The 24,020-nt window shown below is 38.0% G+C and overlaps 2 protein-coding genes across 6 annotated transcripts in view; one reads left to right on the plus strand and one right to left on the minus strand.

Annotated features, from left to right (window-relative positions):
* The window catches only part of LOC306854659 (cyclin-dependent kinase 2), a 37,262-nt gene extending 21,974 nt beyond the window's left edge, over positions 1-15,288 (minus strand). The window contains exons 1-5 of one of the 4 annotated variants that reach the window (XM_079392843.1): positions 12,708-13,186; positions 12,455-12,627; positions 11,945-12,022; positions 11,561-11,681; positions 8,616-8,786 (exon numbers count right to left, since the gene is read on the minus strand). In XM_079392843.1, coding sequence (XP_079248969.1) covers positions 8,616-8,786; positions 11,561-11,681; positions 11,945-12,022; positions 12,455-12,570 — 486 coding nt within the window. In that variant the 5' untranslated portion in view covers positions 12,571-12,627; positions 12,708-13,186. Of the gene's footprint in view, positions 1-8,615; positions 8,787-11,560; positions 11,682-11,944; positions 12,023-12,454; positions 12,628-12,707; positions 13,187-14,307; positions 14,654-14,768 lie in introns of those variants that run through there. The other 3 variants (XM_079392845.1, XM_079392846.1, XM_079392844.1) reach the window with 3 other exon arrangements.
* Positions 14,757-23,550, plus strand: LOC306854660 (SAP domain-containing ribonucleoprotein-like). 2 transcript variants are annotated; one of them, XM_079392847.1, is made up of 11 exons: positions 14,757-14,813; positions 15,558-15,657; positions 16,188-16,228; positions 19,210-19,268; positions 19,404-19,455; positions 19,723-19,796; positions 20,209-20,246; positions 21,109-21,128; positions 21,231-21,293; positions 21,391-21,477; positions 23,375-23,550. In XM_079392847.1, the coding sequence occupies exons 1-11, from the start codon at positions 14,781-14,783 to the stop codon at positions 23,414-23,416; spliced, it is 609 nt and encodes a 202-aa protein (XP_079248973.1). In that variant the 5' UTR covers positions 14,757-14,780; the 3' UTR covers positions 23,417-23,550. The 2 variants fall into 2 exon arrangements, with proteins under 2 accessions (XP_079248973.1, XP_079248974.1); XM_079392848.1 differs by having other exon boundaries at positions 16,191-16,228.
* The last annotated feature ends 470 nt before the right edge of the window (positions 23,551-24,020 follow it).

Consider the following 24,020-nt stretch of genomic DNA (forward strand, 5'->3'; position numbering starts at 1 on the left):
TAATTCGTATGAAATGTGCATTTCTCCGGCGCGTTCACTACTGCGAAGATCGCGAGTCAGTATCGTCAACTTTATCTTTGCAGCCTAACACAGAAAACACTTTTTATTAATAAACAATTAAAATGTCTCATTGCAATATTTTACATATTCCTAATCATTACTTTTGCTGGTTCTCTGTGACAGCTTTTAGGTGCCGTTTACATCAACGCGTCACTGCATCAGCACTGAAAACTTAGAGAGAGAGAGAGAATAAGATTTTTTTTACTTATTTTGAGGAATTATAGCCTAATGAACAAACAAATATCTGTTAAGAGCGCAGCCACGTTGGATTGCGTAGAACGTTCACCAAATTCGCGTTTAGGCTAAAAATAAGTTCGGCTCTTATTGGGGTTTGGAAAGAAACTGCATCTTGCAGTATTAAACAAGGAAATTATTATTGCCGTTTATCGCGTTTTGGAAAAGAGCTCTTCATTTATTGTTTGAAATAAAACAGTGTGCTTCAATAATTAAAGTTCACAATGTTTTGTTTGTTTTCTCCGCTTAGAAAATGCAGTGAAAAAGGATGGCCGCATTGATCGTGCTGTAGGAGTCTGCAAGAAGCTGGTGAGCCACTTCTCTCACAGCTGGAAGGCCAGCGATGCCCTGGCAAAAGTCCAGAAGGAACTCAATCTACCATCACATTGTCTCATCTCAGAATGCCAAACAAGATGGGGTTCCAGACAGATGATGATCAGCAGGATATTAGAGCAGCAGCAGGCTTTAACTCAGGTCCTGTCTGCAGACAAGAAGCTGCGGCATCTAATTCTAACCTGGCAAGATATAGATGTCCTGGAATCTGTAAGCAAGTCACTGGGCCCAATGCTGGATTTCACTGATGCACTTTCAGGGGATGAATACGTCAGTGTCTCCTTTGTAAAGCCAGTTCTTCAGCTCTTCAACACTTCACTACTGGAAATGCGAGAGGAAGACAGAGACCTGACCAAGAACATAAAGAAGAAGATGCTGGACTACCTCAACGAGAAATACGAAGATGATGATACTCAGAAGCTGCTAGATATGGCATCTTTTTTGGACCCCCGGTTCAAGATGGACTTCATCAGTGCAGACAAGAAGACCCAAGTTAAGTGCAAAAAAGCTGCTTTTTTATTTAAAAATGTGTTCTGCTTTTGTGTTTACAGAAATGTTCTAATTTTGGAATAAAATATTAAGTGACCTTTTTGTCACTTGTAATGAAGCTTGCTTATTAGTGAAATTATTAATATCATGGAATGGTAATTATTGACTTTAGCCTGGATTAATGGCTCTCAATATCGCAATATATATCGTTGGGAAAAAAATATCGCAATGTAATTTTTTTCCAATATCGTGCAGCCCTACAGCACACGCAACTAAACTATAGGCTTCTATATCTTACGAGTTTTTAAAGCCCTTCATATAAAGTTTGTCACATGTTTAGAACAAATTGTATTACGCACTTTCTCCACAGCAGCTCAGTCGGTGTCCTCCGCTATATTTTCAGATGTGCTCATTTCAAACTACTGTATATTGATATAAACGGTATTGCCTCATATCGAATCGCTTATAAAGAATATATCGATATAATGTACACGCCTCTCTGGAACAATGTCACGCAACCCCATCTTTTCACCAACAAAGAGAAGTTATCAGAAAGAAATAGCAAGATCACAAAACGAACATGAACATGATAGATCTAAGTTGGCACCGCAGTAGCTACAGTGCTTTGCTCTTCAGTGTTTGTACTGTTTTTGTTTGTTTTTCCTGTTTTTTGTTTCTCAAACATGATCAGTTTTACCAGGGATGACCTACTGAACTTTTGGCAGAACACACCACAAAATATTTTACCGGATTTTGATTATTCGGACATTTTGCTGGACATTGTAGTTAAATCTGTTAAACCTGTATTAAGAACTGTTAAAAAATGGACTAATGAAACAGGTTTTACAAGTCTGTTTCGACCTTACTGATTGGACTGTTTTCGAAGCTGCTGCAAACGATCTAGACGAGCTCACAGAGACTGAAACATCTTATATCAGTTTCTGTGAGGATATGTGACTTCCTACCAAGACTCACCTAACTTTCACCAACGACAAACCATGGTTCACTGCAAAACTCAAGACAGCTCCGTCAGGCCAAAGAAGATGCTTACAGGAAGGGGGACAAAGTCTTGTATAAACAGGCCAAATACACACTGGAAAAGGAGATCAGAGAGGCAAAGAGAAATTATTCTGAAAAACTAAGGAACAAATTCTCTTCCAGTGATCCTGCTTCAGTGTGGAAAGGTATGAAAGATATCACCAGTTACAAAACACCATCCCCCAGCACTCTGGAGAATCAACAACTGGCAGACGATCTGAATGAGTTCTACTTCAGGTTTGAAAAACACCCCACACCCACCCAGAACACCTCTCCACACAACCATTAACACCCCCAGCAACCCCCCTCTCCCCCACACCTACAATTCAGATCAGTGAAGATGACGTGCGCCAGGTCTTCAGAAAGAACAAAAGAAGGAAAGCGCCAGGCCCAGACAGTGTCACCAACCTGCCTAAAAACCTGTGCTGACCAGATGGCCCCCATCTTCACACAGATCTTCAACAGATCCCTGGAGCTGTGTGAAGTCCCCTCATGCTTAAAACACTCCACTATCATCCCAGTCCCAAAGAAACCCAAAATTATTCGACTTAATGACTACAGACCTGTGGCCTTAACTTCTGTAGCCATGAAATCATTTGAAAGACTGGTTTTGGCTAATCTGAAGACCTCCACTGGACCCCCTGCAGTTTCCCTACAGAGCAAACAGGTCTGTGGATGATGCAGTCAACATGGGACTGCACTTCATCCTGCAGCATCTGGAGAGACCAGGGACTTATGTGAGGATCACATAAGCTCCGCTTTTAACACCATCATCCCGAACACCCTTCAGAATAAACTGACAAAGCTCTCCATCCCCACCTCCGTCCGTCAGTGGATCACCAGCTTCCTGACAGACAGGCAGAAGCTAGTGAGGCTGAGAAAATACACATCCAGCACCCGCACCATCAGCACTGGAGCTCCTCAGGCCTGCGTTCTCTCCCCACTGCTCTTCACCCTCTACACCAACGACTGCACATCTAAACACCCCTCTGTCAAGCTCCTGAAGTTTGCAGACGACACCACACTGATCGGCCTCATCCAGGATGGTGACGAGTCTGCTTGCAGACAGGAGGTTAAGGAGATGGCTGTCTGGTGCAGTCTTAACAACCTGGAACTTAACACGCTCAAAACTGTGGAGATGATCATGGACTTCAGGAGAAACCCCCCTGCTCTCCCCCCACTCACCATCATGAACAGCACTGTGACTGCAGTGGAGTCATTCAGATTCCTGGGCACCACAATTTCTCAGTCCCTGAAGTGGGACAATCATATTGAGTCCATTGTGAAAAAGGCCCAGCAGAGGTTGTACTTCCTTCGCCAGCTGAGGAAGTTCAACCTGCCACAGGAGCTGCTGAAACAGTTCTACTCTGCCATCATTGAATCCGTCCTCTGCACGTCAATAACTGTCTGGTTCAGCTCAACTACCAAATCTGACATCAGAAGACTACGGAGGGTAGTCCGGACTGCTGAGCGAATCATTGGTACAACCCTCCCCACTCTCCAAGAACTGTAGTGTAAATGTACCTATTAAGCTAACATACCCATTAAGCACACGTTCATTTTTGAGCTCAGATTATAAAATGAAAAAATAATTTATCATCTTAACCAATTTGTGTGTTTGTTACAACATACCCTCCTGTAATTCCAAGTTAATCGGATCATTACACTCTGAGATATGAGTCTCCATGTGTTCACACTGTCTGGCAGCCATTTTGAAAGCTGTCTAAAAACTTTCACCAAAAGAGGAGCCCTTTAAATGTGCAGTTTTTAGATGTTTAAGCCTTTATTTTGGGTAAGTTTGGATTGGATTCGTCTGAAAGAATAAAGTCATATACACCTTAGTCTCATATAACCAGACCTTCAGTCTTTATGGCCGCTTTGCTTTACCTGTCAGTCATATGGCCGCTTTGAATGGCCAAAGCCAACCCAAGAGGCCTTATGACTGACAGGTAAAGCAACCAATCACGTTTCGTTTTGTTCTGCGTCATTTTTAGGGGCGTGGAAATGTCGCCACAATAACAGACAGTGTAAAACTCTGACATATTTTAAAGATTCTATGCCGCGAACTTTAAAATTTTCACATATTTTTGAAAATTCAGCGTTTAGTTGATCCTGACAAGCGCTCGTCATCAGTTGGAAACACGATGGCTTTCTTCTTTCGTGAGGGGGTTTGGCGTCACGGCATCTTTGTTTCCAGGTGGAACGCTAAAGAAAGCGACACACGTCTCCCGGAAATCCTGTATAATTCAACCAGTCCGATGACGACCTCAAAACTCCTGAAGTGTTTCCAGATAAGTGTACCATCTGCATCAGACGTTTAGCCAATGTTCCGTGAGCGTGACTTCTGAGGCTGAGACTATATACAGCTAGGATGCCTTGACGGGGAGTAAAACATGGGCTAATTTTCATTTTTGGGTGAACTAACCCTTTAACCATTTAGTTGCGAGTGCATTGCACTTCAAAAAAAGAGCCCGCCCATTTGCTCTTCTGATGGGTTGTGATTTTTTATTTTATTTTGTTGGGTCTTGTAGCTGTGTCACATCTGGTGTCGCATCTAGATGATTTCAGCTTATTTAACCCTCTGGGGTCGACAGTATCGCCGGCGATACCAGTTCGGTTTTTTTAAGATCAGTGCAAAAGACACTAAAAATACTCTGTTGATTTTGGTCACACAAATAAGTATTATACATCAATCGAAACTGTGAAGGATCTATTTTTTTCTGTGTACACTCACGATTATAACAAAACTTTGTGGTTTTGGAAAACAAACAGGGTGCGCTCTTTGTCTTCTCCATCTCCACGAACTGGTTTTAGAAACACGTCACTAAAATGAACTGTAACTCAGCAAATACTCAACACAGAGACATGGGAGTTATCTCTATAGAAAGCTTGAAGTGTCTACTTTCAACGTCTTATCGAAAACAATGTTCAGTCTGTCCTGTCTAACTCATTATTTCTAAAGCGATTCCGCCCCCTCACGTTCACATGTAAACAAAAGCGTCCGCCAAATTACTAAATGCAAATGTAAATAACCACGTGAGCTGCGCGCGCATGGAGACGCCCAACATAAACAAAGAATCAGGAGGACGCCCATCGCGGCTATACGGTTCGTTTCTGAAAGAAGACGAGCTGAGCAAATGCTGGATTTCCCTCAAAATAAGAACAAGAGTTTATCCAGAAGAGGAGATCGATCTGATGAGTAAGTAATGTTTCTTTTTTGCATTAGTTAATGTGTTATTGTGACAAACTTGAACACGTTTAGTTGGGTTTTTCCCCAAACAATAACATGATGAATGCTACGCATCTAAGAATGTTTAATGTTCACAAATAGATTTAATATTGTGCTAAACAATAACAATTAGTTTCTCAGATATAAAATATCCTTTTTTTTCTTACATCCTGTAAGTACATCCTTTTGAATAATTATTCAAAAATCATACAATTAGATTTTTTATATTCTGTCTCTCACAGTTGAGGTGTACCTACGATGAAAATTACAGATCTCTCCATTCTTTGTAAGTGGGAAAACTTGAAAATCGGCAGTATATCAAATACTTATTTGCCCCACTGTATATATAGATGCTCCTGATATTAACATGCTCACAAATGTTTTTTTTTGGTTGTTTGTATTCTATTGAACCAGGTACCTAAACCACAGATGAATCCTGATGACTTTCTTCAAACTGTTTTCCTCTGAGATCGCTGTACCAACATCAGATGTTCAACTACACTGATATTCTATGGTAAAACAAGATCCTTGACTACTGATTATGTTTTTTTCTTCTTGAATCCATGGAAGTAAGTAAATGTCAGGTACTTGTTTCACTTGTTGAACAGAATCTGTTGCAGGAATGAGTCAAAGTCTGTTCACATCTCTGTGGTTAGATCAGTGTGCACAATGTGTCTTTGACCTTCATTATGCATGTTTTGATTATACTGTGTTGTAAATAAAATACAAATAATAATTTAAAAAAAATGTTTCAATCTCCTCACACCCTGTCTTACCTGCCTCAAAGTCACAGTCATACCGATGGGCCATTATAGAAAGATTAGGGGAGGGCCCTTTGTCTCTCAGGTGAAAATCACTTAATATTCAAGCCCATTACCACTCCCTCGCATATTGGCTTTTGATCACAAAACATGTCTTTAAAGATTTAAATCAATATATTGTTTTCTGTGAATGAGTAAGCAGAATGATTTTCACATAATTGTGAAGTAAATATTCTAGCCTACCAGACTGATTACTCAAAAGTCTTATTCAGGACTATTTAGTGTGGCTTTTATGGCCTTATTTCAGCTACATGTGCTAGGGCTGTGCGATTAATCAAAATCGCAATTTGAGACGATGCGATTTGCTAATCGCAACGCCTGCGATGTGGACCCGATATTACTCTGCTCCAGAGCATATGCATGACTGTCAGCCTTGAGTGGCGGTCTTCCTAACAAATAGAGTGAGAGCACCTCCGTTCTCCCCGATCAGCACTGCTCTAGCCAACTGCGTAAATGCCTACTATTTAAAAAGGATCAGACCGAAAGTTAGGCAAATTAAAACTAAAGAAAAAAACTTATGTAACTTCATGCATCACAACGCATATCAAGATCTCCCTTATCGGCTCTGTTTTCAGTACTGAAGGATAAAAGATACATTTTTAGATGTTTTTATGTTCCATGTCTCTGAATACTCGCTCCGCTCTGCCCCACGCTGCACGTCTCCCGCATCTCACGGACGAGCCGCACACACGCAGCCTGTCTCGTAATGCTCTTTTAGGGTGCTTTCAGACCTGTAGATCGTTTACAGGGATTCATTTGTTACATTGTTGCATTTTCTTCTTGGTTCGGTTCGCTTTCACACGGCAACATTGCAAAGCGTACCAAACTGTGTTTATGCAAGTCACATGTGAGTAAAGCTGTCCTCTTATTGGTCAGAGTTCCTATGTTTACGTTCCTCTGCGTCATTCATCAAGATGGATTGACAAGTTTGCTCCACGGGCTTATTGCGGCTTTATAGCTGTCCTGGCAAACGCAAAACTGTCATAGCTGTCATTCCTCTCTAATATATCTATCTATATATAATTATATTTTCACAGATATATATATATAATGCAGTTACAGCCAGCAGGAATCGAGGCTTCGTCAGGACAGCACTCTTGTGATGCGCGGAGAAGAGTAATTAATTACACAACATTTTAATATGAAGAGGTGCTCTTTGGTTTTCAACTGCAATAACAAATATTCTAACTAACAAAATCAAAGTTTCTCCCAAATTCTCACTTGCATTCACAAAATAATAATTTGTTACATTTATATAGCGCTTTTCTGGGTACTCAAAGCGCTTGACTGCTAGACACAAAAGACACTGGTTGCTGCTTTTTATATAACATATTTCCCATTATGAATTATGATACCGCTTGGTTCGGTGGTCCGTTGGGTCAGATTGCTTTCTCACCACAAACGAACCGCTCCAGGGTTCATTTGAAAGCGTGCCGAGACTAAATGAGGCAGGTGTGAAAGCACCCTTATACTCACGGTCTCGCGCCGGTTCTGCTCCGCAAGTCTCTCACGAACGCATCTGGCAATATGGACGAGGCTTGACGCACGCGTATAAAACGAATGTAAATTAAGTCTAACTGCTTGCTAATTTCACTTGGATGAAATTAAACATTCAGCACATTTCCCACTTGTTCTTAAAATCCCAAATACTTACAAATTAATAAATCAGCCCGCGTAACATGTAATACTTTAATAATGGACTAAAGAAATACAGTTCATTTATAAAAAATTAACAAATCTTTCCTGTGAAATTCAGTAATTCTGTAAAAGTAGTAATACCATTATAATCTTCCCTGCAGAAAAATAACAAACAAAAAAAACAGTAGAACCCCTCCCAAAACACAATAGAAAATGTAATGGATTGAAGGGTTTAATGGGAATTGTACTGGTTTTAATGTAAACGATAATGGTGTCTACTGGTTTTTGATGCACTCTATTGGTGGGATGTAATCTAGCAGATGGCAACCAATAGAACAACAGCAATCCCTAATGATATAATGCCCAAAACAAAAAGGAATTTTGTAATGGTTTTTATGGAAACTATAAGAATTTCTGTGATGGTTTCTATTATTTTATTTATTTATTTCAGCAGGGTAACGATACTCATACTGTGCTGCACATTATTGACAATATTGAGCTGAAGCTTGACTTTGCAAATTTAAAAATCGCAATCGCAATATTTGTCAAAAATATCGGAATTAGATATTTTCCCAAATCGCACAGCCCTAGTTTGTGCTGAATACAAAAAAAAATACATGTTGGTCAATAGTATGTTATAAGTAGCTGAAAAGCACAAATATCAGGGCATGTCAACACATCTCAAGGGCCCCAAAATCACCTCAGACCCCAGAGGGTTAAGGTAGAAACACACTGAACATATCTATTAGAAAAACAATGTTTCTGCCTCTCACCTCGTGTGTGTAAGTCCGCACAGGCACACCAAAAGCTCTGGCCAGACCAAAGTCAGCCAGTTTGATCTCACCCTGAGCATTGATCAAGAGATTCTGGGGTTTAAGGTCCCTGTGAAGAACACGATGAGAGTGACAGAAGGCCAGTCCCTGGAGCAACTGGAACAGGTAACTCTGAACAAATACAGACAAACAATTAGACCAGTACACATTAGACAGACTATTTAGCCTTGGACGTTTAACACATGCGGGCTGCATTTGTTATATTTTTATAGTGTCATTTATTATAAACAAGTGTGTGGGAAATGCACTATACAAACCAACTTGATGTGCCTAAACTTGCCTAACATAGCACAGTTGAAATGAAAAAATTCACAGTACACATAGCAAGTTTTTTAAAATAATAAATAAAAAGAAAGCAGTGCTGGATGATGACATCATTGAATCAACAATGTGACTTTAACTGAAAATTGTCTGTTTACTAATGTCCTCTTTTTAGAGCTGCTTTACAGCAGAATTTTATTTTGTCTGCATAATTGAATCAATATTTTCCTGTTTAACTATGTAAACCTGCTTTGACGCAATCTGTATTGTATAATAAATATAAATAAAGGCGACTTGACTTGAATGGATGCACTGGACGCATCAAAGAGGATGCTCCAAATCCAGTGTCTTGTTGCCTAATAGAGCATGAAGTACATTAGAAATAGAGCATCCAGGTACAATATTGAAACTAATATAGCTAAATAAAACAGGCATTTAAGATTATTAATTAATATATAATAATTATTCATTATAACAATTGACTATAATGAAGCACAATTATAATGAAGCAAGAATGTTTAATCCTGGAGTAGGGATGTAACGGTATGAAAATTTCTTATCACGATTATAGTGACCAAAATTATCACGGTTATCAGTATTATCACGGTATTGTTAAAATGTGCTGGAGATGTTCAAAAAGTACCGACACATAAATCACTTCACTTCAAGTTTTATATTTAAAAATCAACAAACAACAAATAAAATGACGTTTTGTTGCATAATCACTAAAACAATAACATGACCAATGATGTTCGGATTTTAAATGACAACTTGACTGACACCAGTTTAATAGCATGTTCAAATAAATCATGTAAATGTTCAAATAAAGCTTTGAAAAAGGTTCAGAAAAATGTAAACCTCACATTTCAGCCTTTAAATAAAGAAAAGGATTAAGTCAAAATGACAATTGATTAATAAATGATTCTATGTATTTTATCTGCTCCATAAATAATTCTATATAGCTTAACTGGATTGTTTAAATGTGTAGAATCCACATAAGCTTGTTTTTCCATCAACCGGTCAAAATTTACAGCAGGGCATGCAAATTCGGTCTGTTTTTGGCCAGACAGAAACTGCACACAAGCTGAATGTCTCTGTGAATCCACTTTCTGACACTAGGTGGTGCTTATAGAAAAGCTGAATACAGCTGTTTCCAGTAACCTCCGCGAACAAAGCAGTATTGCGATTAAGAACACTTTTAGGTATTACATGGAGCGAACATGAAAACAAAATGCCATCGAATCGTTTCTGAAGACAGAACCTTCAGAGGTACATTCATATAAATAATTCATTTGCATAATTCCCTCAGTACTCTTTTAAAACCTCCCAGCTTTTCCGCCCTATTTTCACTCAAAACGAAACTACTCTGCACGCTGTGCGCACGTGAGACTGGTACTTAAAACTGTGCTTTATGCTGGACAGTATTTATTTATCATGAGATGTTCAAATCGTGGTAATCGAATACGGTTTTAATGATAATTCAAAAATGAAACTGTAATACTAACCGTGGGGAATTTTATCATGATTTATCGTCAAACCAGTAATCGTTACATCCCTATCCTGGAGAGCCACAGCACTTCACACATTTTTTTTGGTTTTTGTACACCTGATTTGATCTGTGAACTATGAGAGTGATATGAGAGTGACACAGAAACTGTGCTGTGGGTCCCCAGAATCAGGACTGAATACCACTGGTTATTGGTTAACAGCATTTCTTCTTAGGAATAAAATGACACGTACCTGAAATATGTACAAATGAACTGATATTGAAACAAAAGAGAATAACAATCATGTGGTTTGGAATGAAACAGTTTTTTGAGAATCTTGTGTTCATTTAAATTCATAAATTTTGTGTAAAGCCCAATTTATACTTCTGCGTCGGATTTACGCCGTAGCCTCTACGCCGTAAGCTGTGCATCGGTTTCCATTTATACTTCTGCGTCGACGTGCAGTACACATGCGGACCACTAGTCTGCAATGTGTACGGGCATGTTGCTGGTGTAACCCGCAGTACCATGGCAAAAGCCGAAGAAGAAGCAGAGAAGCCGTGACGGCAGCAAATAAATATAAAATCATTACGTTAAATCATTATTTAAAACTAAAAAAAGGGCAGCACAATGGAACAGGAGAAGATGGCATTCTTTCAATCTCCACAAGGACGTGTACCACAGCAGATCAACATTGTTTGTCACAGACAACTACTGATGTTTAATGCTAGTATAATAATTGATAAGACACTTGTTCTTTGTTTTGTTTTATTTTAAGTAAGGTGTAACATTAAACTATATTACAGTGCTCATAAACGCACTCAAAACTCAAGTACATACAGAGGGAGGGGTTCTAGCAGACCAATCACAGCGCTTGTGGTCCGTGTAGAATTGACGCGCTGTTAGATTTTTGGAGAGGTGCACGTCAGGTACGGCGTAGGCCTGTGCGTAGGCTATGGCGTAGGTTCGATGCGTCTAGGTTCGATGCAGAAGTATAAATTGGGCTTAACTCTTATTTGCCAAAATTGTACTGAGGGGTAAAAATGGATTTTAGCAAACATTTATCTTTGCTAAAATCAATATTTAAAGTAGCTTCACTTTATCAATGAAATCAGTGTTATAGCTCCAAAAGTTCACCTTCACGAGTGGCAAGGATATGCCAGTGACAGACGACGAGTCCATAAACCTCTTCAGGTCTTGGTGAAGAAATTCAAACACCAAGTAAAGCTTATTTTCTGTGTGTATCACATCACGCAACCTGCAGGTGAGAAAACAGCCCTGTAAGACTCCAGAAGCATTGGGGCATTTTTTTTAAACTGCCTGTATACACTGACTCTACGTTATGATATGAACACAAGTTATGCATTTGAGGAAAAATTAAATCATTCAGGGCGGAGTTTCCCAAAAGCATCATAATCCTAAATTGATCGTAGCTTCATTGGTGACAACTAGTTCTACGATCAATTTAGGCTTACCTTGCTTTTGGGAAATGCAGCCCAGGACTGAAGTCCCTGTACATACTTGACTATGTTTGGGTGATTGAGCTCTTTTAGCAGAGAGATCTCACGTATGGCAGTGCTGGGGACACCTTCAGTCTCTCTGAAATCAAACACATAATCATGGCAATCAAAGAAGTGCATTTAAGGCAAACATCTGTTTACATGACTAATGAACATCAGCTCAGTTTATAAAATACCCCCAAGTCTCCGACGGCTCAGTTTATTTGGGTAATACGTCATTTAAGGCTAAATACTTTTAAAGCTAATGACACCGTATGCATTAACTAATGTTAACAAAGTGAAACTTCATCATTAAAATGTGTAAATCTAGATTATCTACATCAGCAGTGCCACAGCTTTGACAGAACGCGTTTCTAAAACACGTAAATTACGTAACAGATACGTTTTATGAATCATAATTAATAAACATTAACGTTAGAGGCAGGCACTAAGTTACAATTTAGAGTGTGACCGTATGCAAGATATTTAAATCTAAGACACTAATGACACAAATGTAATGACAAACACTTACGTGTCTAAACGAATCTTCTTCAGGGCAACTGTCTCTCCGGTGACTTTATTCTTGGCTTTATAAACAACCCCGTATGTTCCCTCTCCAATCTTCTCCACTTTCTGGAAAGACTCCATGTCAAACTGCCCCTTTTCCGGGGAAAACTGCCACTCTAAATCTGCTTAAAACAGCGGCTGTATAGAGAGAGTACTTTTAGTATCCAAACGACAATCAAAATAATTAAAATCAAATATTTGATCTTAAAAATACTGACGATTGAAAATCATGTCACAACTTCTCAATACCGCCAGTTCCCGCGTTTCATACAGCACGCCTTCGCTACAAGCCCCGCCCTCTGGCGACAGAACAAAGGTGTATCCACAGAAGTGCTGCCTTCTGCACCAATCAACTGAGAGAAACAACAAAGCCCTCCCACTTGACGTACAGTGTTGCCAAGTTCGCGGTTTTCCGATGACGTTGCCGCGGATGGTTTTTTCATGTCCCTGGGTTGAAAGCGTGATATTTAGCTCCAGTAATACGAACTGTACCAGGGCAACCCCGCCAAAAAAACTATATTTTACCCCCCAGGAACGCGATTTTTACTGGGGACCCCCGTCGAAACGCGATTGGGCTATTTCTGGGATAGTTTCGAGTAGCAGTTGGGCGGGTTTTGTTGCGGAAACCTGGCAACCCTGTAAACCGACCACACATAACACTTCAATGTACTGAGAGGGGAAATGAACGTCCGCCCTCTTATGGTTTTCTAAGGGTGCTGCCTGGAGACACCCCGTAGAAACGATAATAATAGCACATTGACGGACTCTATTCGTTACCCGGCGATAGACTGCTGCTCTATAGAGACACTTAATTGTTGATGAGTCTTGTTTTGTTGAGGAAACAGCTGCCCATTTGTTTTTTGATTGTGGTGTTACTAGCAAATTATGGGGTGACTTAAGCACCTATGTTTCTAACCTTACAAACGTTAACTTACCTCAAAGATGTGATATTTTATTATGAAAATCCAAAGCTATTATCTGCTGAATATGTTGTTAATTTTCTTATGTTGAATGCAAAATTCTTCATTCATAAGCAAAAATGGCTGAAATCACCTTTGTCTTTCCCCCTTTTTCTCTCTGAATTTGATTTTCTTGTTTCATCTCTTAAGACTTACAAATAACAAGAGTACCACATTTTTGATACACTATGACAACTTTTCTAGAATGATGTAATTTTATTTTTGCACTTTTCTGTATAGATAATACCATAATTTGATGTACGCAAATCCTGAATATTATGATTGTTTTTTTGTAGGAATATACGTTTCCCTGTTCTTGTATGTTTCTACAAGTTTTGCAATAAAAAAGCTTATATATGCTTAATAAAATATAGTTTCAAAGCAGCTTCACAACAATTAAATGTAAAATAATTGTGTTTATGTTGCAAAATTCATAGCGAATAAATTTGAACTTTAAAGCAGCTCTACAGAAGAAAATTGTCGTCATTCAGCTCAATTTAGTTGAATTCATTAAACTTACGAAAATTAACCATGGTTAGTAAAAGTGTAGTTTTTTGGCGTATTGTTTACTATTTGTATAACCACAGTTTTACTACAAATACCATGGTTAAACTATGGCTAGTGTAGTGAGATCATTTGTGTTTACAAATAAGTTCATTATTGTGAAATTCCATGAAATAAACTTGAAATTGTAACGTTAAATGTGAATATTAGACAGATTGTACTGTTGGATATTTAGTTTAGTCAGAGGTTTTGTGGAGCTATGCCCCTAAGAATTAGTTTAGGATCCCAAAAAACTGGCAAACTGTGTTAAGTGTCTTTTAAACATTTAGCTAGTGAAATGTATGTTATGAATTACCATCTTAACTGACCGACCGAGGTTAGGTTAGCTAGTCCCAGTCTCTTGATCGACCGAGGTTAGGTTAGTCCCAGTCTCTTGACCGACCGAGGTTAGGTTAGTCCCAGTCTCTTGACCGACCGAGGTTAGGTTAGTCCCAGTCTCCTGACCGACCGAGGTTAGGTTAGTCCCAGTCTCTTGACCGACCGAGGTTAGGTTAGCTAGTCCCAGTCTCTTGATCGACCGAGGTTAGGTTAGTCCCAGTCTCTTGACCGACCGAGGTTAGGTTAGTCCCAGTCTCTTGACCGACCGAGGTTAGGTTAGTCCCAGTCTCTTGACCGACCGAGGTTAGGTTAGTCCCAGTCTCCTGTCCGACCGAAGTCATGTAGTGTTAGTCCCAGTCTCCTGACCGCCCGGTGGTGCTGCAGCGCAAAATTGACCGTTAAGACTTTAAAACCGGAAGCAGATTTCAAAATACAAACCTCTTCAAGAAAATGGCGGAAGTCGTGGACCTGCATAAACTCAAGGTAAGAAACGAGGCGTAAATAACCTTTCTGTTTAGTGTTTGGATCTAGCTGTAACAGAAAGCTGTGCTAAGTTGGATATGATTAATAAGTCGTGATATATTTAACGTTTCAAGCTTCATTCAGCACTCATGTTGCTCAAAAATCTAGCCAGCTTCCTATAGATAAGACAGCGTTTCGACTCTAGCCTCAAACATAGCGAGCTGTGTAGCTTTCGTTCCTCCATGTACAACATTTACCGGTTTACTTAAAATCATTTTAGCTCAGTCCTTGAGAGACTTCTAAAATGCGACTTTTACTTTGTTCCCTCACCACTCAGGTGCTAACGTTACGTTAAACTAAAGTGGTTTATCAAACATAAAACCCAATCAGCACGAGTTCTTCTTCCCCTGCAAGTGCCTAAAAAGTTAGTTGCTTACTTGTTTGGCCATCATAGTCCATCAACACCTAGCTGTCGTCCTAAACCGCGTTTTTGGGCGCAATGGTCTGAAAATCTTGTCTTACGTAAACAACGTGTTAGACCATACATTGACTTAGTCAAAGATGGAAGAGTTTTTCTCTGTTTTTGTTCTTTATAATAAATCTCATGGTACATACAATTTCTTAGTACTCATTTATTTAGAAGAAGCCATGTTTGTTCAGATGTTAACTTTGTGGACTAACAAAACATAGGTTTCACAATGTAGATGTGTGACTTGTTTGTGATAAATGTAACCCCAGTCATTATAACTAATATAATCTCCACAGTTGGCAGAGCTGAAGCAGGAATGTACTGCTCGTGGGCTGGATGCCAAAGGAAATAAAGCCGATCTGATTGCCCGTCTGCAGGCTTACCTGGAAGAGCATGGTATGTATTTGTATTTTGCTAATGCAAGATATTTCAGGGCTATTTTTTTTCTTGACCAGTTCTGATTACAATTGTGTTCTTAGATGTCTCCTATCAAAGACCTTCTCTCCTATTAATGACCTTCTACTCCCTTTTTTTCTTAAAGAGTTCATCCAAAAATTAAAATTCTGACATTTACCCACCCTCATGTTTCAAACCCATATGAATTTCTTTCTTCTGCAGAACACAAAAGACTATATTTTGAAAAACATTGGTGATGAAACTGTGTTTGGTCCCCAATAACTTCCATAGTATTTTTTTACTATGGAAGAATGGAAAAGTACCAGCAACTGTTTGGTTATGTTGTTCTTTTGTGTTCAACAGAAAAAAAGAAACTCATACAGGTTTGGACCAACATAAGTAAATAATGACTGAATTTTCATTTTTGGTTAAACTATTCCTTTAACAAATGTGAAAAAAAATCATTTAGGACCAATCTAAAATTCAGAAACTGTAACAATGCCTGTTTAACATTTAAAATGTGTTTTTAGAAGAAGTGAATGAAGAAGTAGTTCTGGAAGAATACGGTGAGGTAAGTTTTCTCAGATGAAATGTTTTCAGGGCGAAATCTAATAGATGCGCACTGAATGTAGTAGCTACAGTGTTATTTTCTAGAAGTGAAATGTGGTCCAATGTGTTTGAACAGTTTACGCCTGGGGCCATGAACCGATTTCAATTGGAATGGTCTCTGGTTTCGTAAATGTATTAATCGCTTACTATGTGTGTAATGCATGTTTTATTAAAATTAACACATGGTACAGCTAAATTGATATTAACTAGTGATCTATCGTAAGCATGCATAAAACAGTATACAACACAAAAATTACAAGAACAGTAATATACACGATGACCTAAAAATGTGTGTTCATTCAAAGAAAGATTTTTCTTTGAGTTAATTAGAGAAGAGTCCATTTTTATAGCATAATGTCTTTTTCCTAAGGGGAAATTAAGTGAGTTGCTCTGCCCACATTCCTTTGGCTCCATGGCAACACATCTGATAACACTTGTTTTATTGCTCAGAGGCCTGTTCTGCCTTTCTTAGGTGTGTATGCATTTCAGGGGAAGGGTCCACAGACCCTCATAGTTGGCACTTTATATTTAACAAATAATCTCTTATGCCCCCTCACCTAACCAAAGTTGTGTGTCTGATTGGTCCAAATGCTACAGCACAGTTTTCCCTGTAGGGTTATAGCACCTCGTGTTTGTGCACTAATAGCCGTAATTCGTTTGGAATTAATCCGATTTCAGAAAATTATTTTTGTGAACCCTAAACGTTACTATCCAGTTCAGATATTCATCTACATGTGTGTTACATGATGTATTCTGCACAGAACTACAGTGCCTGCTTGGCGCCCAGTAGTTGTGTTCAGAACAAATGCTTTTGAATATGGTTAAGAAAATAGTCTGATGGTTTGAGTACCGTATGGAGTTTTTTTTTCACTGTTCATTCCATTTAACTCTTTAACATCAGGCACGTGCCATTTTCTCATTCTTCAGTGCTACTTTTATTGTTGTAACATGGTGATTTATAAACAGTTTAAAAAAACTATCAATACACACTTTATATCATTGTCAAGATATACAGGTCCTTTTCAAAAAATTAGCATATTGTGATAAAGTTCATTATTTTCTGTAATGTACTGATAAACATTAGACTTTCATATATTTTAGATTCATTACAACACAACTGAAGTAGTTCAAGCCTTTTATTGTTTTAATATTGAAGATTTTGGCATACAGCTCATGAAAACCCAAAATTCTCAAAAAATTAGCATATTTCATCCGACCAATAAAAGAAAAGTGTTTTTAATACAAAAAAAAGTCAACCTTCAAATAATTATGTTCAGTTATGCACTCAATACTTGGTCGGGAATCCTTTTGCAGAAATGACTGCTTCAATGCGGCGTGGCATGGAGGCAATCAGCCTGTGGCACTGCTGAGGTGTTATGGAGGCCCAGGATGCTTCGATAGCGGCCTTAAGCTCATCCAGAGTGTTGGGTCTTGCGTCTCTCAACTTTCTCTTCACAATATCCCACAGATTCTCTATGGGGTTCAGGTCAGGAGAGTTGGCAGGCCAATTGAGCACAGTAATACCATGGTCAGTAAACCATTTACCAGTGGTTTTGGCACTGTGAGCAGGTGCCAGGTCGTGCTGAAAAATGAAATCTTCATCTCCATAAAGCTTTTCAGCAGATGGAAGTATGAAGTGCTCCAAAATCTCCTGATAGCTAGCTGCATTGACCCTGCCCTTGATAAAACACAGTGGACCAACACCAGCATCACTGACTGTGGGTACTTGACACTGGACTTCAGGCATTTTGGCATTTCCCTCTCCCCAGTCTTCCTCCAGACTCTGGCACCTTGATTTCCGAATGACATGCAAAATTTGCTTTCATCCGAAAAAAGTACTTTGGACCACTGAGCAACAGTCCAGTGCTGCTTCTCTGTAGCCCAGGTCAGGCGCTTCTGCCGCTGTTTCTGGTTCAAAAGTGGCTTGACCTGGGGAATGCGGCACCTGTAGCCCATTTCCTGCACACGCCTGTACACGGTGGCTCTGGATGTTTCTACTCCAGACTCAGTCCACTGCTTCCGCAGGTCCCCCAAGGTCTGGAATCGGTCCTTCTCCACAATCTTCCTCAGGGTCCGGTCACCTCTTCTCGTTGTGCTGCGTTTTCTGCCACACTTTTTCCTTCCCACAGACTTCCCACTGAGGTGCCTTGATACAGCACTCTGGGAACAGCATATTCGTTCAGAAATGTCTTTGTGTCTTACCCTCTTGCTTGAGGGTGTCAATGATGGCCTTCTGGACAGCAGTCAGGTCGGCAGTCTTACCCATGATTGCGGTTTTGAGTAATGAACCAGGCTGGGAGTTTTTAAAAGCCTCAGGAATCTTTTGCAGGTGTTTAGAGTTAATTAGTTGATTCAGATGATTAGGTTAATAGCTCGTTTAGAGAACCTTTTCATGATATGCTAATTTTTTGAGATAGGAATTTTGGGTTTTCATGAGCTGTATGCCAAAATCATCAATATTAAAACAATAAAAGGCTTGAACTACTTCAGTTGTGTTGTAATGAATCTAAAATATATGAAAGTCTAATGTTTATCAGTACATTACAGAAAATAATGAACTTTATCACAATATGCTAATTTTTTGAAAAGGACCTGTATATTGTCTCATCATACAGCCCTAGTTTTTCTTTAAAATAAAACTAGATGGGTGAAGTTTGTCATAACAAAGTGCAGTTGATAATTGACAGGTGGTCCTTTACTGTCCAGGATACAGCAAAACAAATTAAAGTTTACCTTTCAAAGCAATGTGGTCACGTGCCTCTCTGACGATCTCTTTTTGGGGTTAAATTAATCAATGTTTTTTTGGGGGGGTTTTTAACTGTAAATGGATGGATTTTTAATGTATTTTAATAGGTGTAAACAAACATGTGTAAGTCAGGTTCCAGACGGGACAACAGTCACTATGTTTGATTTGCTCATTGTAACATACTGCATGTGTTTTAGGAGTCCTTTGCCAAAGAAGAGACAGATGTCCAGAAGGAAGAGCTTACTCCTCCTGAAGTGTATGCCATTCCCCTTTCATTTATACATCAGAATACATTGCACATAGCATAAAAGAAAATGCTGTACTATAGTACTAGCTTTGCCTGAGGAGTAGTGTTTGGAAATGGTTTTATTTACTGTGCTTTTGATTTCAGGGTGACAGAGAAAATACTGGTGAAGATAAGCCCTCCTGCTGCAGTTGATGAGGTAATGGTCTTTACTGAAACCACAAAGTGTTAGTCAAACCACATTTGTCATTTTTTATTTTATTTATTAATTTAAAGATTCTTACCATGTCACAGAGTTTAGACACTACAGCTCTTGTTTCTGCTTTGCTACTATTAAACATTTGTGAAACCACACCCAGATTGCACAAAGGGGTGTTCCAGTAGAGCATTATTTATGATTTAAATGGTATATTCTACATGCCATAAAAGTAAAAAAATAGTAGTTTTTAAATTATTTTCATTGCAGAGGCTTCAGAAAAGAGCGGAACGCTTCAATCTTCCACCGAATGCAGACAGCAAAAAGGCGGCACGAGCAGCAAGGTTTGCTTGTTTGAGAGAAAGAGAGCGTGAGAGATTACATTAAATCTCATTAAAAGAGGGTTGACGACTGAAGAATTCTGAGAATTTCTTTTGAGTGAAATGTAGTGTTTGGACTGTGCAATGGTCTTATGTAAGAGAAATTATCACATTTTTCTGTCAATTAGACAAATCAACATTTTTCAACTTTGTTAAACATTCAAATAAAATTTGACAACACTAGTAAATTGCACATGCATTCTAGAGAAACAAACAGATTTGTAAATGTCAAATCGGACCTGTCAAATGGGGAAAGTGGACATGTGAAAGTATACATGGCTATCATCTCTTAGCTATAATATTTATGTAATCCAGTTGATTATTTTTGTGTTTTGTGACCTGTATATATCTTTAATTCCTATTCTTGTTTTAATAGGTTTGGTTTGGAAGAACCTGAATCCGTGTCGTCCAAAGGTGAGTTGACATCTAATATGTGTACAGTGCATCTCAAAACTGTTTTCAAAAGTCCTTTTGTTAAAATACTCCTGTTTTGTCTTGTGCTGCTATGATGCCGTTGTCTTGGAAAAGACCATGATAGTATTTTTTGCCATGTATTTCTTTTACTGCCACATTGTTTGTCCAGTTTTCACATTCTCCTTTCCACCTTATTTTTCAATGTGGAAGTAAGCTGTTTTCTGTGAATGAGACTTCCACTTAATTAGCTGCTGTAGGGAAATGACGAGAAGAATATCAAAGTGCAATAAATGGTGAAAATGTTTGCTACAACCCAGTGTTTATATTTAAGACAATACATTTAAATGTTATGGTAAGAAACACCAGTTTGCAATATCAATTAGCAAAGAAAGCTGTTTTGTACAACTAAATATAGCTGGAAGCCGATGACACCAGAAGCCAGACACATTAAACTTACAAATCTTTGGGGAAAAATAAGGTGGATTAAAATAGCATCATACAAGTACTTAAAAATTAGTTGCAAATGAAAGGCGTGACATAACATTTGAACAACCAGTCACTAAGTACAGTGTTTTGATCTGATTTTCTTTGTGATGACACTTGGTCATGACCAACTGCAATGAATGACTCTGAGTCAGTTGTTTTACATTTTTAGTCTGAAAATGTCTTCGAATTTGTTCATTTAAAATATTTATTTACTTAAAACCGGCACATACATAAGTCAGTCATTGCTCTGTGTTTGTGTGCAGTAAGTTGTGTTGTCTGTGTGAGCATTATATCTATCTTTAAACTTAAGGTTTCAAGCTAAAGTGTCTAATTAAAAGTTCCATTCATTGACATGTTCATTTTTAATTTTTTTTAGGAACTTCAACCAAACCAAATGTGAGTAATTTAGTTGCACATCTTCGTGGGGGCTTGGAAATTTAAATGTGAAACGACTTTATCTCTGCAAAGCCACTGATAAACGTGACGTTCTTCTTTCAGGTTGAGGCCTTAAAGAAGAGAGCAGAACGTTTTGGCATGAATGTCTCTTCAGTTTCTAAAAAGGTACCTTTTTTTTGTCATATTTCAAAACTTACAAATGACATTGTTTTGCATAGTAGCTATTTAAATGATTTGTTGCCTATTTTGTGTGTGCTCACAGATTGAGGATGATGAAAAGCTTAAGAAGAGGAAGGAGAGATTTGGCATTGTCACAAGTGCATCGTCTGCTGGAGCCAGTGATGCAGAGGTATGGGTTTTGCTAGTAAACTGATTTTAAAAGGTTCATTAAATCTATGTGTGACCAATGTTTGACATGGTTAAACTGCTATTTATATGCATTACTTATGATGTCTGCTTTTTGAAGCTTGAAAATGTTGATTACGTAGATTTTCGATAGATGGACAGAAGCTGAGAAAATATTACTAAGTATTTGTGTTCTGAAGATGAACAGAACATTTCTAAACACAGGAGAAGAAAATTCACCACACTCAATTCAACTTCATCTGATGTGGGGGGTTTTCTTGGTCATTGCATATGGCCATCTATTTAGAGTTGCCATTTATTCTTGTAAATGTATTAGTCAAGTCCTGTTGAACATATGTAGAGAGCACGTCAAATGTGATAAACAGAAGCTCAAACGTTGCTTGCTTGACACATGAGAACCAAAAGAAGCAAGCTATATGAAATTTAGGACAGTGCTAAATGTCTTCTCTGGTTGAACAAGCATAATGTCATCAAAACGTTAAGTGTCTTTTGAGGGTTGTTTTTGTAGATATAGATTCTCACAGGATGGATGTGGCAGCAGTTCAGTCTTTGCAAGGTTGAACATGAAAAACAGGAAGGCACATAGACAATTATTCTTTTGGATTAAAGATATTAGGAAATCACAAATCAACAAAGTTATTCAGTGTGAAGTGCCACCAATATAAAAGTGTAATTATAGTAGAGTTAATAATGTTACTGGAAAAATAAATTGGACCAGAATATATGTGACCCTGAACCTCAAAACCAGTCATAAGTAGCACGGGTATGTGTGTAGCAATAGCCAAAAATACATTGTATGGGTCAATCTATTTTTCTTTTATGCCAAAAATCATTAGGATATTAAGTAAAGATCATGTTCCATGAAGATATTTTGTATATTTCCTATGGTAAATATATCAAGACTTAATTTTTGATTAGTAATATGCATTGCTAAGAACTTAATTTGGACCACTTTAAAAGGCCATTTAAAAGGCCATTTTCTCAATATTTAGATTTTTTTTTTTTTCACCCCAAATTCCATTTTTTCAAATAGTTGTATATCAACCAAATATTGCTCTAACAAACCATACATCATCTGAAAGCTGAATAAAAAATAAGCTTTCCATTGATGTATAAATCTCAATTTGGAAACATTTACCCTTATGACTGGTTTTGTGGTCCAGGGTCACACATGGGCTCTTTAAGCATAAGTTTGTGTGATTTTTTTTTTTTTTTTTTTTTTTTTTTTTTTTTTTTTTTTTTTTTCTGTTCATATCTCTTTAGGTTATTTGCTGCTTAAAAATTCCAAGTAATAAAGGATCTGGAACATTAATGTAGACTATGTACATGTATCTTTTTGTTGTTGGGGAATTTAAAAAAATAAATTCAGCATCTAATAAAATACCAGACAAATAGTTGTATTTATGCATTAGTTTGTTTTATTTAATGTTTTATGAGAGAACGCCTGCATGTATGAATTTCTTTAGACGGAAACATGCTACACTATCTAAAGTGTGGGGCAACACTCTATTCCTAGTTTGTTACAACCAAGTTAAATTCTGATATTTCTGGAAAATTATTCAGGTTATCTTTGTTGGAAGAAATAATGGTTCTACAAATTTAATAATACTGTGGGTGACTAAAGCCCCTTTCACACAGAGATTCCGGAAAATACACGGGCAATTGTTCCCGGATCGTTAGATTTTGGTTCATTCACACTGCCAGTGATTCAATTCACTTTGAGCACATTCACTTCAGAGGAATAAACTGAATCTTATCTGCTAGTTAACCGCTGTAAATTGTGGCAACACCTTCTCAAGCGAGATATCATTATTGGCCATGTTACAATCTTGTTTCTTACTGTATAACCCTTCTCACCCAACCCTCTATTTCTTTTTCAGGCAAAGAAGCGAAAACGTGCTGAGCGGTTTGGAAATGTATAAAAAAAATGGATCTTACCCTTTTTGTACTTTTTATTAATTTTTCAAGTGTTCTTTGCGGTTCATTTTGTGATAAGCTTGTAATCCCTGTAGTGCCATTGTTTATCTGCCATTTACATTAAAAGTACCCCAGTTCCTTACTAATTTCTCTTTTGTCTTTTATTCTTGATGTGATAGATGATTTGCATTTGGCATCAGTGTGTGTGGATACTTAAGGTATTAATATGCATCCTTCAGAAGTAGATCAGGAAAAGGTGTACCTACTAGGTGCTAGAGATGTAATGCTACATTGATATGGATCGATGCATGGAATTAAATGATTAATGAAATGTATCGGTGCAAAGCATAAATTATGTATTTAACTCATTAGGAGATCATTAGCTTGTAAAAAGAGAGCTCCATGAACTCAACTGAGTGTGTCAGATAAGAAAGACAAACAAAATGTGCATTACTTTGGGTCCTCAGAACCAAAATTGAAAAACACTCCCACCTCATGAGTTTGGGGTGAACCAATATACTAAATATATTTTCAAAAAACATTTTTGAAATTTGTGCTGTTTTGCTATAAATATTCCACAATATTCATTATATGAAGTTAGTACTAAGT

This window comes from Barbus barbus (genome assembly GCF_936440315.1).
Source record: "Barbus barbus genome assembly, chromosome: 35".
Classification (NCBI taxonomy): domain Eukaryota; kingdom Metazoa; phylum Chordata; class Actinopteri; order Cypriniformes; family Cyprinidae; genus Barbus; species Barbus barbus.